The sequence below is a fragment of the Jaculus jaculus genome, chromosome 1 (genome assembly GCF_020740685.1).
Source record: "Jaculus jaculus isolate mJacJac1 chromosome 1, mJacJac1.mat.Y.cur, whole genome shotgun sequence".
Taxonomy (NCBI): Eukaryota; Metazoa; Chordata; class Mammalia; order Rodentia; family Dipodidae; genus Jaculus; species Jaculus jaculus.
This window is the reverse complement of record NC_059102.1, coordinates 180,533,112-180,547,949: the sequence shown is the minus strand read 5'-3', so window position 1 is coordinate 180,547,949 and position 14,838 is coordinate 180,533,112. Positions and strand designations below refer to the sequence as shown.

The window sequence follows — 14,838 nt, the reverse complement described above, 5'->3', positions numbered from 1 at the left end:
CCAGGCCTAAGAGTTCTCCTCTCAACTGACAAGAGAACAGAAATAAAAGCCCCAAGTCACTGACAAGGGTAATGAGAGTTCTGAAAGGAAGGCCTGTCACTTAATTCACATCTCTTCCTTCTCCTTTGCCTCCTCCTCAAAGTCAAAAACATCCAGATCCCCCACAGAGGCCTGGTCTCAGCCCTTCAGAATGTTCCACAGTCATACTTGGATATTATTGCACACTTTTATTTACAGAAAAACACAGATAAAGCATCTCAATATCATTTAGCAAACTGATCCACTTATTTTTTTTTAATCTTTCTGCACAAAGAAATATCACAGACGTACCCCAAGATCAATCAGAAACTCCAAAGATTCATCAGTCATCGCAGGTTCAAGGGCACCACAAGACTCAGATGGACAGACAGCATAATCACAGACTGGAAAAGGGCAGAAGCTCCACGTTCACCTCACAGTTAAAACCTGCTCACCGACAGGCAAGGGTGGCAGGAGGGGCAGTTTCTCTGCTCAGAGGGAGAGAGGGGGAGTCTGGGAAAGGAAACAAGGATGGGGAGAGATAGACCCCTTTCCTAAATGAGGAAGATGTGCTCCTTCTGTTTGTAATCTCTTACCTCATAGAAGACAGTGCAAAAACTACAATGCCCAGCCACTCATCCATTCAAACAGCTAGGGAAGATGTGTGTTGGGAGGGGGGGGGGTGCCTCTCCTCACCTGCCCATGTGCATGTGTGAATGTGGAAGAAAAGGGGGTGCTTGTAAACTTCATCCCCATCCGCGTTGAGACTCAGCATGTGTGTCTGAATGAGGAGTAGGGGGGCCGTAGCCCACTCCACCCACCCTCTGCCCCAGAGATTCCCTTCTAAGACATAGTGCAAATTCCAGAGACAAAAAGAGGCAGAGGGAGGGTGAGGACAGGGGGTGGCAAGGACACGGATATCGAGAGGGAAAGGGAGGGCAGGGGCCAGGAAGGAACCAGACAGGGGGCGGGAGATGGAGGGAAGGGGCGGGAAGAACCCAGATGTTGGGTGGGAGAGGGAGGGGAGATAAGGCAACAGTTAAAAACGGTCCGTGTTATCAAAACCGACGCCCCCTGCCTCCCACCCCCACCACATGCCCGGGTCACAAGAAGGGGCGGAAGTCGCGCTCCTCCACCAGGCTGACGGCCGGGTTCTTCAGCTCCTCCTCCGAGGTGGCCAGCTTGTAGCCCAGCTGCGCCAGCACCTGCCGGCACGCGTTCTGAGCGAAGGCCACGATGTCGTAGGAGAGGCGGAAGCGCCACTTCTCCGCGGTGGCCGCCGAGTTGCGCACCGTGCCGTACTTGTGCTTGCCCAGAGTCGGGTCGCCGCGCGTGTTGTTCTGGATCCAGCGGGCCACGTGGCCGTCCAGGGGGATGCCCAGGAACCCGTAGATCTCCTCGGTCTTCTTGAGGGGGTTCCTGGCCAGGTCCTCATAGCGCACCAGCATGTACTTGCCCTTGAGCCACGAGGGCCGCATGAGGCCGGTGGACACGGAGTTGGAGAAGTCGTCGCACACCGTGGTCAGCTGCGTCACGTCCAGGTTGTAGGGCTTCCTTCCCGTGCCGTACCAGAGCCGCCAGAGCCGGTACGTATCCCGGAACGTCTCGCTCCGGGAGGCCAGGATGCCACGAGGGTCTCGCACCAGCTGGATGACCTTGAGGTTTAAGCGGGGGTCCTCCACCAGGGCCCGCAAGTCGTTCACTTCGGGCACCCGCACGGTCTTGATGGCCACGTGGCTGCGCTCGCGGCAGGCCTCGGCGGCCAAGGTCAGGTTCAGCAGGCCGCATTTGCGGACACAGTCCCCCTCCTCCAGAACCAGGTCGGGGGCCCCGGGCGGGTCACACACTGGGCGCGAGCAGAGGACCCTGCTGGCTCCTCGGCGGAAGACCCTGTCGGTGGTGTGATTGACCGGGGGCGGTTTGATGTAGTTCTCCAGGAAGTAGAGGTCACAGTCATAGAGGCTCCGCAGGAGGTCACGGCTGGCACCCAGCATGACCCTCCTGTCGGCAGGGCTCTTGCCCTGGGTGAAGCGGGGGATGAGCGTGTTCTGCACGTGGTATAGAGGCTCAAACAAGTAGAAGACGTCCAGGTGCTGGTTGAAGAGCTGGCCCACGAAGGACGAGCCGCTGCGAGTGGTGGCCAAGATGAGGACGTGGGTCTTCCTGGAGAAGTTATAGGTGAAGGTGGGGCCCTCCTCGCACAGCCGCTCAGCCAGCCCTGCCTCGGCCAGGCCAGGGCAGGTGTGGAAGGACTTGGCGGTGAAGGTGCGGATGGCGGTGTACTGGATGGCGATGGAGGCCAGGGCAAGGAGGAGGACGGCCTTCCAGGAACATTGCATGGCTGGGCACCTTCATGGGGCTGCTGCTCCGAGGCGGGAGGTCTGTTGAGCATAGGGACAGCCAGGTCATCAGGCATCTTGCATAGCCAAGGGCTTCCAGGGAATCCAAGAAAGCCCCTGCCCCTGCCCAGTGCTCACACACCCAGCCCTCCGCCTCCCCCAGGCCTCAGCAGCGTCTCTAATGTTCTTTGCCATTCTCTGATCTCCTAGGAGCACCAGGGAGCTGAATAAACGTGTAACTGAGACCCACGATCTAACAGACAGATGGCTGCAGAGGCCTATGGCAAGCTTAGACTTCCCTGGTGGGGCTCTGTTATTGCCAATGCCTAATCCCACAACTAGGGTGGCCTCAAGCCGCACCTAGCTAATTACTATCCCCCTAATTGGCATCTCCTGGGTCACCAGCATCTTCTAGCTCCACAAACTAGTGCCCAGCTTTCCAGGCAGGGCCTTTTCTCCACCCCAAGGATTATAAGGAAGAGCACACAGCAAATAATCCTGAAGGACCTGGTGCCCCACTGTAAATTCTAAGCTACCAACAGGGGCTCATCTGTGCCACCTGGGCCAGGAATGGTGGACAGTTGTCCCACACCCCTCCTCTTTGTGGTATCTCAGTGACCTCCACATATGGATTGCTAAGCTTCTGCAGTGTCTAAGAGTCACCTGGCCTGGAGCAGGGGCAGGGACTAGGGGCTACAGAGAAGTACACTCACAGGACCTGCTCTGCTCCTGGCCTTGGGACAGTAATCCACGCTGCCACAAAAATAACAGCCCACAAGACTCCTCCAGCTCCTGGTACAAAGCAGGGAGGGTGAGGAGGGGTCACAGGAAAGCAAGAAAGGGAAGAGCATGCTGTGGGCTCAGAGCAAGCATCTCACAAGTGTCCCCAAAGGATGGACCCTGAGCGATCACTAGGAGCTGCCCCCAGAGCCAACACCTACCAAAGAGAGAGTTCAACACTTACCAAAGAGGTACTGTTTCACGCTGGAGAGACTCAGCTGCAAGGGCCCCAGGCCTCCCTTGGGCAGGCAGTGCAATGGTCAGAGCCCGTGTCAAAGCCCTGTGGCCAGGAAACTGCAGAGACAAGAAGGTCGGGGCTTGTGAGGGCGGGCTTGGGTTTCCAGTATCCCCCTCCCAAGCCCTTTCACCCCTGCCCTCCTCAAAAGCCACACTCTGCCCACACCAGAGCCTCCATGGGCAGGAGCCAGGCTGGTCTGCATGTCCAGCTGATTAAGCCAACATGACCCGGCCGGGTTCTGCATTTGAAATGAACAGGAAGCCTGACCTTTTTGAATTTGACTCGTTCAGCAATGGGGGTATAGGGGACTCGCCCCTGGCCTCCAGTTTGAAAGGACAGCTCCAAAAGGACAACCAGGAATGGGGATTCTTCCAGCCACACAGCACAGATGACAGCTACCTGAAAGCCAAAGGCACGTTTAGCAGGTCTGAGTAAAATAGCAAGGTCAGACGTGACTTATTTCAGTTAACATCTACTGAGTGCTTCCACAGATATGCTCTGTTAGCCAGCATCAGCCCATGGTTGGGAGGAGCACTGAGATACAGGTAACGAAGCCTGCCTAAGTTCATGGCCTGTGTTGGCCCCCACCTGGAGACCACACTCTGTAATCTCCAAGACAACTTTCTGTACCTCCAGCTTAAGTGTATTTGGCCTTCAAACATGCATCTGATGCACAGCCCCAGCCCACTCAGGAATCAGCATGAGAGGGGCTGGCCAAGCAAAGGGGAAAGTTAAGGGTTTCTGACACTTGGAGGACATGCATTCTTTTGCTGTCTGCTCTGTTCATTCATTGGCTCATGGCTGATAAGACCTGGAGACCTTGGTGAATATTCTTCCCACAGTCTATTTATCCTCATTCCTTTGGAGGCCAGGTAAGCAGATTCCCATCTCCCCAAGCAGAGCTGCCTGTGGCAACTTTGGGCACCGCATCATTTCTTACAAGTGACGCTGGGAGGCCAAGGGCCTCATTCCCACTGGTTGGATGGAGAAGTTAAGGCTCAAGACCTCGGACAGTTTCCTTAAGCAAACGGGAACTAGCAGAGTCCCTCCATCTCACATTCAGGTCAACAATACTTTGGACCTTTCTCACTGGCTGAATTTCTCAATGGAGACAGAGGAATTGGTCTGGGGAGAGGTAGAAAGTCTGGGCCAGGATGGCCATGGGACTGCTAAGGTTCTGGGTGCCAGAGCCCTATCTTTAATGTGAAAGTATACTTAACTACATACTTAATTGGCAACACATCACCAAGCAGCGGTAAATGAAGAAGGCCAGTCCAGAGTCTCAAAAACCTCTTAATGTAATCAGAGAAAAGCCACAGCTGGACTCCACCATCTCACCCCACTGGGGCCAGAGGATGGCTTCCCCACGGGGGCAGGGAGAGGAGAAGCCATCTGCCTGAATCCTATCCCGTGCCAAGTGCAGGCACCTCACTTTTCCCATCTGTAAAGGGGTGCAACCAGAGCAGTAATTACAGTGACTGACTTAAAGCGTTGAATAGATGTGGGACATTTAAATATTTTTATTCATTTGTAAGGAGCGAGAGACTGTGTGTGTCAAGGCATCTTGCCACTGCAAATGACCTTCCAAAAGCAAATGAATAGGGAACGGCAGTAATGATAGGGCATGCAGTAAGGACCGGAGGGGCTCAGCTAGGCTTCTTGGCAGACTTCTGTCAATGATTAAGGCTAGAGTACTGTGACGACACAGCAGATAAGGAAGGCTACAGTGGGGCCTAGCAGTCCTCACAGGTGTGTGCTCCACCCACACGGAACACCACACACCAGGCCTGTGATGTTAACACCATCACAACCCATTTGAAAAAAAAATCACTGAGGCTCTTCACAGTGTGGCAATGTTCCCAAGCTCACACCCCCTTCCCAAGAAGGGGCAGAGCCAAGCCAGGATCCCAGCCCAGGATATGTGCTATGAAGTCCACGTTCAAATCCATTTGTGATGCTCCCTGATTCCACCTGTGTTTCAACCCCTCCATCTCCAAGACAGGAGGCACAGATCCTCCCGCCCTTCCCTGAACGCTGCCATTGCAGCTCCAAAGACAGCCTGCACCTGCCTGGCTCTTCTCTAAGGGAGTACCTTGTATCTGCATCCTGCCCAGGAGAGGGCCTTCCTCCACCCCACCCCCATCTGGAGAAACTTGCCCTGGAAGTAACACTGCCCAGTGTCCCACCCCGCCCCTACCTGGAGACAGCTTAGGCTGGGAGTAGGCTCAGCCACATCACTTCCTAAGATGGGGAGATTCTCCTTAGCTGGGCACAGCCTGTGTACTGTGGTGGGGAGGGGCTGCGGCCCGATCACAGGCCATCCTCTCTGGGGATGGGGGCAAAATTAGGCATGGGAACAGGAAGGAGGGTGGCATCAGGCCCCCTGGAAGTGCCCAGTCTACTGCCAACCTGGCAGAGACAGGCCCAGGGCTAGCCAAAGGTCCTTGGTATGCTGGAGGCATCTGCCCTGGAAACCAGAGGCCTGGGGGCCAGGTCCTCTTGTTCCTAAGGGAGCTTTGGCTACTGTAAAAAATACTCCTTAATGTCCTGTTCCTCCAAGCTAAACCATTCCCCTCCTGGGCTTTGCAGGAACTTCTGGCATGGCATCTAACTCTAGTGGGTCAAACCTTGGGCACCCAGAATTGCAAGCTCCCAGAATCCATCCTTCTTATTGCAGGGTGGGGTGGGGGAGGTGGGTGGCGACTGCGCAAGGGAAGCCCAGTGTGGAGTAAAGAGAAACGCTACAGTAGACACTAATCGCTCCTGCTCAAGCCACCACACAGCAGCCTGCATCTGTCATGCAGCAAGTGCTGTCTCCTGGGTGCCCAACAGTTGTCTCAGCACCCCACTTTCTCCATCTGTAAAAGGGGTGCAACCACAGCAGTGATGACAGTGACTGACTTAAGCATTTAGTAGATGTGGGGCATTTAAGTATTTTTATTTATTTGTAAGGAGAAAGCGAGAATAGGTGTGCCAGGGCCTCTTGACACTGCAAACGAACTCCAGATGCATGTGCCACTTTGTGTATCTGGCTTTAGACAGGGAGTAAGGAATTGAACTCAGGGCCAACAGGATTTGCAAGCAAGTGCCTTTAGCCACTGAGCCATCTCTGCAACCCAGATGTGGGGTATTTAGACAGGATTCCGGTTCATGGTTGGCACGTGACTCTGCATCACTTCTGCAGAACCAGTTCAATCATTTACCTTCTGTGGAACCTTGGCTAGATTTCTTAATGTCTCTCATCTGCAAAATGCAGTAATTAAACAAGGCTGTTTGAGGGGTGAGTCACCAGTTGCCTGCTTGGCTTTTTGTCTCAATGAAGCACCTCAGAGCTAACCACCCTTTTCCCCACCAAGTCCGCTGTGACAGAGGCGAACCATTGGGAGCTCTTCCCACAATCCCTTCTTTCCAGGCCTTGTGCTCCCTGCAACTTTCTATGCTGGGCCACTGCAATGGTTTTCCTGCTTCCCTCTAGTGGCCAGATCCGGTAGTGCCTGGGATTCCTGGCCTGTTGTGAGGCGCAGCCCTCAATGCGTGCGAGGTGCGATGTGCTCGGTTGCAGCGGCGTGTATTGTGGAACCCTTTCCTCAGCAGCACACTGCAAGCAGCGACAGGCAGCCCGGCTTCACCAACCGACCCTGCTCTCTGCTGGGGCAGGGGAAGGAGTACAGAATAGAATGTCACCTGCAGAAGTGGCCTGAAGCCTCTGCCTGCCCATACCTGAGTCAGCTGGCCCCTAGGTGCCTGGAGTTTTCTTGAGATCCAGGTGGGAAGGTCTTCCAGCCCTACTTCAGACAGGGAAACCCTTTGTGGGTAGTGGACATTTCAATCACTGTCCAGAAGAAGCCGTGCTGGGCGCCTCTACCCGCCCCCCATCCTAGTCTGCCCCCACATGGCCCAGGCACCCAAAGATCTGGTCTTGAACATGTGCCCCTCTCTTCTTGCTCTACGGGAATCACGCCAAGTAACTACAGTGTGGCTGTTTACCTTCCTGGGAAACATGGTCACCCTCCCTTTCCCGTCTGTGCCCACAAATTGACACACAGGATTTGGAAGTTTCCAGAAGCTCTTGAAGCCAGGGCATGGACACCTCCTCCCCTCTGCGGAGACCTGACCCCTTCATTGCTGTCATTCTCCTGTCCTGGAGTTGTCTTTTCCACTCATAGGGGAGGACGAAGACAGGCAAGACTCACAGATGTGCTTATACTGCTGCGTACAGCCACCCAAAACATAGTATAAAGAAGACTAGAGCCAAAAAACACGTGTGTGTGTGTGTGTGTGTGTGTGTGTGTGTGTGTGTGTCTATGCCACCTGTTTGGGGTTTTCAAGAGGAAATGTACACTTATGGGATAAACCAGCCCTGACTGCACACACATTGACCCAGGAACCATGGATGCCCCAGGGCAGGGGGCGCCAGGAGCTTTGCAGGAGGGAGATCAGTTTACACCAATCTTTGAATTTATCATCTTTGGAGACAGTGACCCTATCCCGTGTAGTGCTGAAGGGCTAGCTGAGGCCTGGGTGGGACGCTGAAAACCAGCCCTAGCACCTCACTTCAGCCCCTGTGCTTCCTGGCCTGCTCCTGGGGCGCTGCCTGCCAGCTCTCCTTCCCCTCCCCCACTGCCAAGACACCGGGTAGAAACCTGTGCCTTGCCCTCAAGTTGGATGTTAGGGACAGTGGTTGGCTGCTGGGGCAAGACAGAAGCTGCCTGTGGGGGAAAGTTAGAAGATCAATAACTCTCTGGGTGGTTACCTTGGGAACAATGGTTGTGAGACAGTGTTCCCCACTGGGGGTGCCCAAGGGTTTTCCTTTTGCCTGTGGGTCCCAGGCTTGACACAAACACTATGCAGGCTACCCCAAGACCCACGTGTGATGCACGAGGGACACTCATGGCTATCTCAAGCCTCCTTGAGAGGTTGTCTCAGGCACTGGAGGAGAGGCTTCCATGGAGAAGTGTGGAAGGGAGAGGAACTTCACTGCAGCTTTGGGATGGCTTAGAGACCTTGAGCCCGGGGCTCACCCTCCTGTTGCTCTGAGGTGTGGCGGGGGGGGGGCGGGGGGGTGACCAGGACTCTTCTGCCCCTCCAGCTGTGATGTCAACGACTGAGACAGTGCTGGGCATAGTCAAGGCTCACGAAGGAGGATCCATGGGAATGAGTTTGGGTGCTAGCCTTCCACAAGACAATCCTAGCCGAGAAATGTTCACAGCTGTTAACAGACTCCCCGTGGGGGTGGGGGTGGGGGGTGTCTCGGCTGCTAGGAAGGGCGCTACCTCACTGTCCTGTGCCTACTTGGGCCTGGGAGTGAAGTCCTCCAGCAGTGGGGAGAGAGACTGCCCTCCTGTGCAGGCACAAGGCCCCAGTGTGCAGCTCCTGGGGAGGGATGAGTCAGAAGGCGGGTCCCCTGTCTCAGCCAGGCCAGCCTGTGGTAGGCGGAAAGGCCTTGGTTTCCTGCCCCCCCCCCCCCCAGCCCAGCAGCCACAGCCAGTCGCAACAGTACTGAGGCTCCACCCCCTGGATCCCAGCTTCAGGCTTCAGCTTGGTCAGCCTTCCAACTTCAAGGATGGGAAAACATCAACACTGGGCCTGAGCACCCACAGCTGCAGGAGGCTGGGGGAGGGGCCTTTGATCCCTGGGTTCCTGTTTCTGATCCAGCCACCTGCATAAGGTCCACCTGTCCTGTGGACATGAGAGGAAGGGTGGAAAGGCTCAGGACATCAAGGTTCACTTGAGCCTTATGTGGGATGGAGTGGACCCAAATAAATGACCATGGACCTGGATCCCACACAAGGCTGCTCTCTCAGGTAAGGCAAGGCTCAGGCAAGCGGAGGGAGAGTCCAAACAAGAGGAGCTAGTGTACAGTGAGATCGCAATTCCTACTCAGCTTTGAGGAGCCTAAGCCCTGGCCCTAACCACAAAGCTTAAGCCCTGGTACACCTGAGAAGTGCATTACTCAGTGCCAGGATGCTAGAGGACAGGGGGCAAGGGCTGCTAGGGCCAAGGCAGCCATAAAGGTTCCGAGACATACTAATGTATCACTGTGACCTCGGCATCCCCTCCCTCCACAAGCGAGACATCGGCTCATCCAACACCTGCTGACTATCGCCCAGGATCAGGTCTCTGGGGGGGTTACTTGGTGGGGACAGACACCACCTGTGGTTCTTCCTGTTGCTTCCTCTGGCACACGGACGGATCTGTGCCATCCAAAGTTCATCTTTGCTGAATGACAGGAATGAAGATGGTCACCAAATGTGGTCCTGACAGGCAGAATGCAAGCACACTCTGCTCCCCACTCCAGAAATCTGGCCCTAGGCTGGGCAAGCAGAGGGAGTTATGAGGGTTGGGAGGTTCTGGCCAAGACCCAGCCCTCCACAGCCAGAGAACACCAGAAAATATCTTTTTAACCACTAGACTAAATTACTTCATAATGGGATGCAAGGTCTGGGCTAAGCCCAGAGTATGCCTCCCTGCTCCCTACACCTTGACCTTGCGCCATCCTGCTACTGGTCCCAAAGGCATGGCTGCCTGCATCAGGCTGCAACACAGCTCACCTGTTGCCCCTGTCTCCTGGGTGACAACATGTTAGGGAGTGTCACACTTATCCATGGTGCTCATGACCAGTGGGATGACTGACTATCTCTGCCCAACATCAACAAGGTCCTCCACAGCAGGCATACTGCAGCCACTCCCTGAGCCTGGCGCCATGGTGGAATTGTAAGCTTGGCAGACCCATTGCAAGCCCAGGGCATGAGTCGCTGGGAGGGCGGGGGGAGCTCAGATGCAGCAGCACGGGGCACTGACGTCCTGCAGCAGGTGTGGTGTCAGAGGGGGAGGCCCGCCCTTCTCCCACACTACCTGTGGGCTTCTTCCCTTTCTGCTCTGACCTCCTGGACCAGCTGAGCCTCCCACTCAGCTCTCCCAACCCTTACAGGTACCTCATCAGGAGCAGACCTGCAATCCTGGGCCCCAGTATACAAGGGCAGAGGCTCTGCCCAGCTCTCAGGCCTCAAACGGAGCAAGGTCTTAGCATACACAAAGACCAGTATGCACCACTCACTGGATCATGGACCTCCATGTCAGTTGCAGGGACCAGTCTGTTAATTTCCTCTCTCTTACAGTCTTGGAGGACAGCAGTCCCTCAGGACCCCGCTGTCTATCCTCCCTCAATGGCCAGCTTGGGGCATCCGGAACACCGCAGAGACTCTGAGGAAGACAAGGGGCCTGTGCCTTCCTTCTTGTTCCAGTGAAGGAGACAGCACTGCCAATAATTCCTAGCCACAGCCTTCCAGGCCTAATCAAGGAGCAAACACAAACAAGGAATCTACACATTTAGAAAACGCGGGAACCCTGTGCCCCACGTGGCACCATGGGGATTTATAAGGAACAAATCATGCTTGACAAACTTGATAGCTTTCTTGATAGAATTACAAGACTGGTAGATGAAGGAAATGCAGGCAGGGTAATATATCTTGATTTTTAGCAAAGCATTTGATACAGCGCCTCGAGTAATCTTACAAAATTAATTCAAACAGACTCAGCCCTAAGCACTTGTCATGCGGCCTAAAAGCAGGAGAGGGGCAGGTCCCAAGAGTCCTGGGTGGAGGAGAAAAGGCTTGGGGGGGAAGGCTGAAAAGCAGAGTTCCAGAGTGGGGGCAGGGCTGCCCAGCCCCATAGCTGGGGCTCATCTTATCTAACATCTTCATTAATGATCCTGAGAGAAGGAGTAAACAGTCGGTTAATGAAATTTTCAGAGGATATGAGATGGGAAGGTGTTGTGAACACCAGTGAGGACAGCAAAGCAGTCCGGAGAGACCTGGGGCAGAGACCCTGGGGATCTGGCAGGGGTGTGAGGTGGAGAAGGGGTGCTGGGCAGGCCAGAGCCTTTTGGAAAGACCACAACCAGTGTGGGTTTTGGCCAGGCAAGCGAATCCCAAGAATCCAACTTTGTGCATCTGCAAAATAGAAGGCCAAGCCGATAACGTGGATGCCACGCTGCTATGATTGCGCTTGGAAAATTTGAGGCTAGGGGCACTGCAGTGAGAGGGGCTGTGGCTGGAAACTGATTGGGCTGCCACAAGCACCCGAAATCTCCTCAGGCCATGTTCCCTGATGCTGCTGGTGCTGGGAGAAACCTTCTCCCTGCCTCACCAGCTGGAGCCTCAGGCCTGCCCAGACTACATACAGCCCCTGCAGAGGCACATGAGAAATGGAGCTCCAATTTGAGGTCCTAGCTTAGGAGACCCCGATCTGATTGATCCTGAAGACCAAATGGACCAGGTCAGGGAAGGGGCCTACCCCACCCTAAGCCCTTGTCTCTGCCATAGGGCCCCTTTTTGCTACCTCCTCTACCCCAGCCCCAGGGGGCTCAGTGATCAGCCCCCAGCACTCAAAAGCAGCTCCACTTCAACTTGCAGGGCTGTTTCCTACAAAGCTCCTGGACAAGTGGAGGCAGAAGCTGAACTGGGAGTAGCAGGCACCAGGTTCCTACATGCGTGCCAGGGCTGCAAAGGTTGCTCTTACCAAGCGGATCAGCCCAGATGAATGTCAAGACTACCTGCTGGGAGGCCAGGGAGGGACCGGAGTGAATCACTCTCCAGTGAGGAGCCATGACACTCACCCAGCACTTACTGCTCTGCTCTACCGTGCTCCACATTAACGCATTTGACCTTCACAAATCTATGATACAGGGCTCTTATCCCCCCATTTGATAGAGCAGGAAGCTGAGGCACTGATGGTGGCCAGAAGCCTTAGCAAGTAACTAGAAGGGCCATGGGGCAACAGCAATTTGCTGGCAGTGCAGCTGCTAAGGGGCACCCGAGGGGATAAAGAGATGTAACCCCCTTCTCTGGAAGGCCACAGTCTTGTCCACTCATCCCCACAGAAGGGAGTTAGCGCAACTCTGCCACACTTGTGGAACCCAATTTTACTATATGTTTCCCTCCCCCCCCCCCATTGCTACACTGAGTCCTCTGAACAAGTCTGTTTCCATGGAAACCATACAGTGACTCAGGGCTTCGGGACCTTCTCTGAACCAGATTATGACTATCAAATGCTCCCTCCCCACACCAGTGTAGACCCCCAGTGCGCCAGACTTGGGGGCAGCCAGTGGGAAAGAGGCACCTGGGGGGCACACACGGCCAGGCCCCACGGAGGGCCTGGCACCTGGGGTTCCTGCAACAGAGATGTACCCTCCTCCAGTGCAGCCTGACCCATGCCCTAGACTAGTGCCCTCAGCATCACCTTCTCTCTGGAGTTAGGGCCTTGGGAAAGAGGGCAGGATATCTGTACCCCTCCTCTGGATGGGGTCTGTACATGGCAGAGGGGGCACAGGAGTCAGGGTGGAAGAAAAGCTATCTTCTAGAAAGGTTTGCTTTGGATGCTGGGAAGGACACCGCTGGCCCACAACGCTGCCACTGCTCAGCAAAGAGGGAAGTTCGGATTTGGTGGAGAGGGATGTCTGATCTGGGATGAGGACGCTGGGTGTTAAGCAAGAGGAAAGGAGGTATGATTTCAAAGCCTCAGCTGCACTGGAGGGTGATCAGCAAAGGCTTCCTCTCACTTACACACCCCTCCCTTCCCCTGCAGACACTGGACCCTGGCTGGGGTGTAAGCCACTCACCCACCAGCATCGCGGACCCCAGGCAGCAATGAAGTTTGCTGTGCCCAGCTCCTTCAGTGAGCCAAGGCCCAGGGGTAAATCTGCCCCTTTTTTCCCAGCAGCTCCCTAAGACCCAAAGGGAGGGAATGGAATAGGTCAGAAGCTTGATACCTCCCTGGTGAATCCAGTGTGAGTCATGACGGTGAACGCTTGTTCAAAAGAAACAGGGCCAGGTAAGGACTAGGAAACAGCTCAGTCCACCCAGGGGGTTATGGAACCTCTGAAAGTAACTACCTGGTCTCTGGGCCCCCACCTGCTTGCCTGTTACACCCATGGCTTGCCTAAACTGCCTTCTTCTTGGCCAGGGTGCTTGTCTCTTGCCACCCTAGGTCGGCTCCCGCTCATCAGCCCTCCGGAAGAGGCTGAGCTGACTGGACATGAACTTACCCAGTCGCAGCATCACTCTGTCATTGGCCAAGTCCATCCCTAACGCCTGGACCCCAGGGGCAGCCCTGCCTAGCAGCTTGCTGCTTAGGAGCAGTTGTTAAGTTCACCAGGAAGAAACCAGCGCTAAACTGGAAATCTAACCCCAGGACGTGTAGGCCTGGGGTAAGGTGAGGCAGTGCACAGAAGTACCTGAAATCAGGCCAAGATGTGTCACCCTAAAACGGCCCGGGGGTCTTACCTTCTCACGTCGTTAGGCTTTGTAACCTACAGCATCCCGGGTAGCGCTACCCTGGGCTATCATTGTAAACAAGCCCCAAGTCCCTCCTTGGAGCCTGACAGCAGCTGCCCACCCCGCACCCTACTCGGAGAGGGGTCAGGGCTGCCCTGGCCTCTCACCGGGGCTCTGCATAACCAGGCGGCTCGGTCCCCTACCGGACCAGTTCACCAAGGTATGGTGGGTGCGGATGCAGGACTAGGCTGCAAGCAAGAAGCCAGGGACAGTCTCCTGCCTCCGGGTGCAGCCCTGGTTTGGAAAGTTAGAGCCAGCGCGAGACCTCAGGGTCTGCAGGCATCTGAGCAGCCCGAAGCCTGCAAGGCTCTGGGATCGTCAGCCCGGAGCAGCCCCCGAATGTGCTCCACCAGCGGAGGAGAGCAAGAACCGCGGGGGTCGCCGCGCGTCTCAAGTTTGCTGCTCTCCTCAAATGGGGGCGAGGAGGTCTACCGGTGATCGCCGCGTTCGGCCGCCACCAGCCCCTTCCAGCGCCCAGCACGCTGCATCACCCATCGCCCTCTCCGCTCCCGGCCCGGAGCCACCGGCCGGCCCGGGAGCGGAGGGGCGTCTCCCACCGCGCCCGCGCCCCTCCCGGCCGCTGCGGCGGGGTCCGCTCCCTCTCGCCCCGGGGCCCTCTAGCTCGGCCGGTACCTGGTCGGGGGCGCGCCGGGAGCCGCTGCAGCGTCTAGCGCCGGCTCCATCTTCGGGGCTGGAGTCAGGCTCGCCGGGGGCCGGCGGGTGGCAGAGGCGGTGGCGGCGGCGGCGGCATCCTCCGCCTTCCGCGCCCTCCTTCGCGGCCGCCCTCCTCCCTCCTCTTCCTCCGCCTCTGCTCGCCCCTCACCCGCTCCTCTCCATGGCCGGGGGACGAGAGCCCCGGGCGGCTCGAGCTCTGGGCAGAGTGCGTTCTCCCGGGCAGGACGCGCGCTCGGAGGCCGGACGCGGGGGCCCGAGAGGCGCAGGGCCGGGGAACGGGGGCGCGGAGAACCGCAGCCTCGGGCTCCGCAGAGCAGCAGCCGCAGGCGCCGGAGTCTCACCGAGTGCCCGCCCGCCCGCCTCTCATCCCCGAACCCAGAACGGTGGCGGCGGCGGCGGCAGATTGAGCGCGGAGCTAGCGCTCGGCCAGGGCTGCGGTCCGGGCTCCACCCCT

The 14,838-nt window shown here is 56.4% G+C and overlaps 1 protein-coding gene across 4 annotated transcripts; it reads right to left on the bottom strand.

Moving 5' to 3' along the window:
* Positions 1-212: 212 nt before the first annotated feature.
* On the bottom strand, positions 213-14,614 carry Chst1 (carbohydrate sulfotransferase 1). Of its 4 annotated transcripts, none has more exons than XM_045142188.1 (4): positions 14,533-14,614; positions 3,643-3,774; positions 3,322-3,431; positions 213-2,399 (listed from the first exon to the last, which is right to left on the bottom strand). In XM_045142188.1, exon 4 carries the CDS (start codon positions 2,355-2,357, stop codon positions 1,122-1,124), a length of 1,236 nt encoding a protein of 411 aa, XP_044998123.1. In that variant the 5' UTR covers positions 2,358-2,399; positions 3,322-3,431; positions 3,643-3,774; positions 14,533-14,614; the 3' UTR covers positions 213-1,121. The 4 variants fall into 4 exon arrangements, with proteins under 4 accessions (XP_044998123.1, XP_004657241.1, XP_044998124.1 ...); XM_004657184.2 differs by lacking the exon at positions 14,533-14,614 and adding an exon at positions 14,343-14,467; XM_045142189.1 differs by lacking the exon at positions 14,533-14,614 and adding an exon at positions 13,659-13,683.
* Positions 14,615-14,838: the final 224 nt, after the last annotated feature.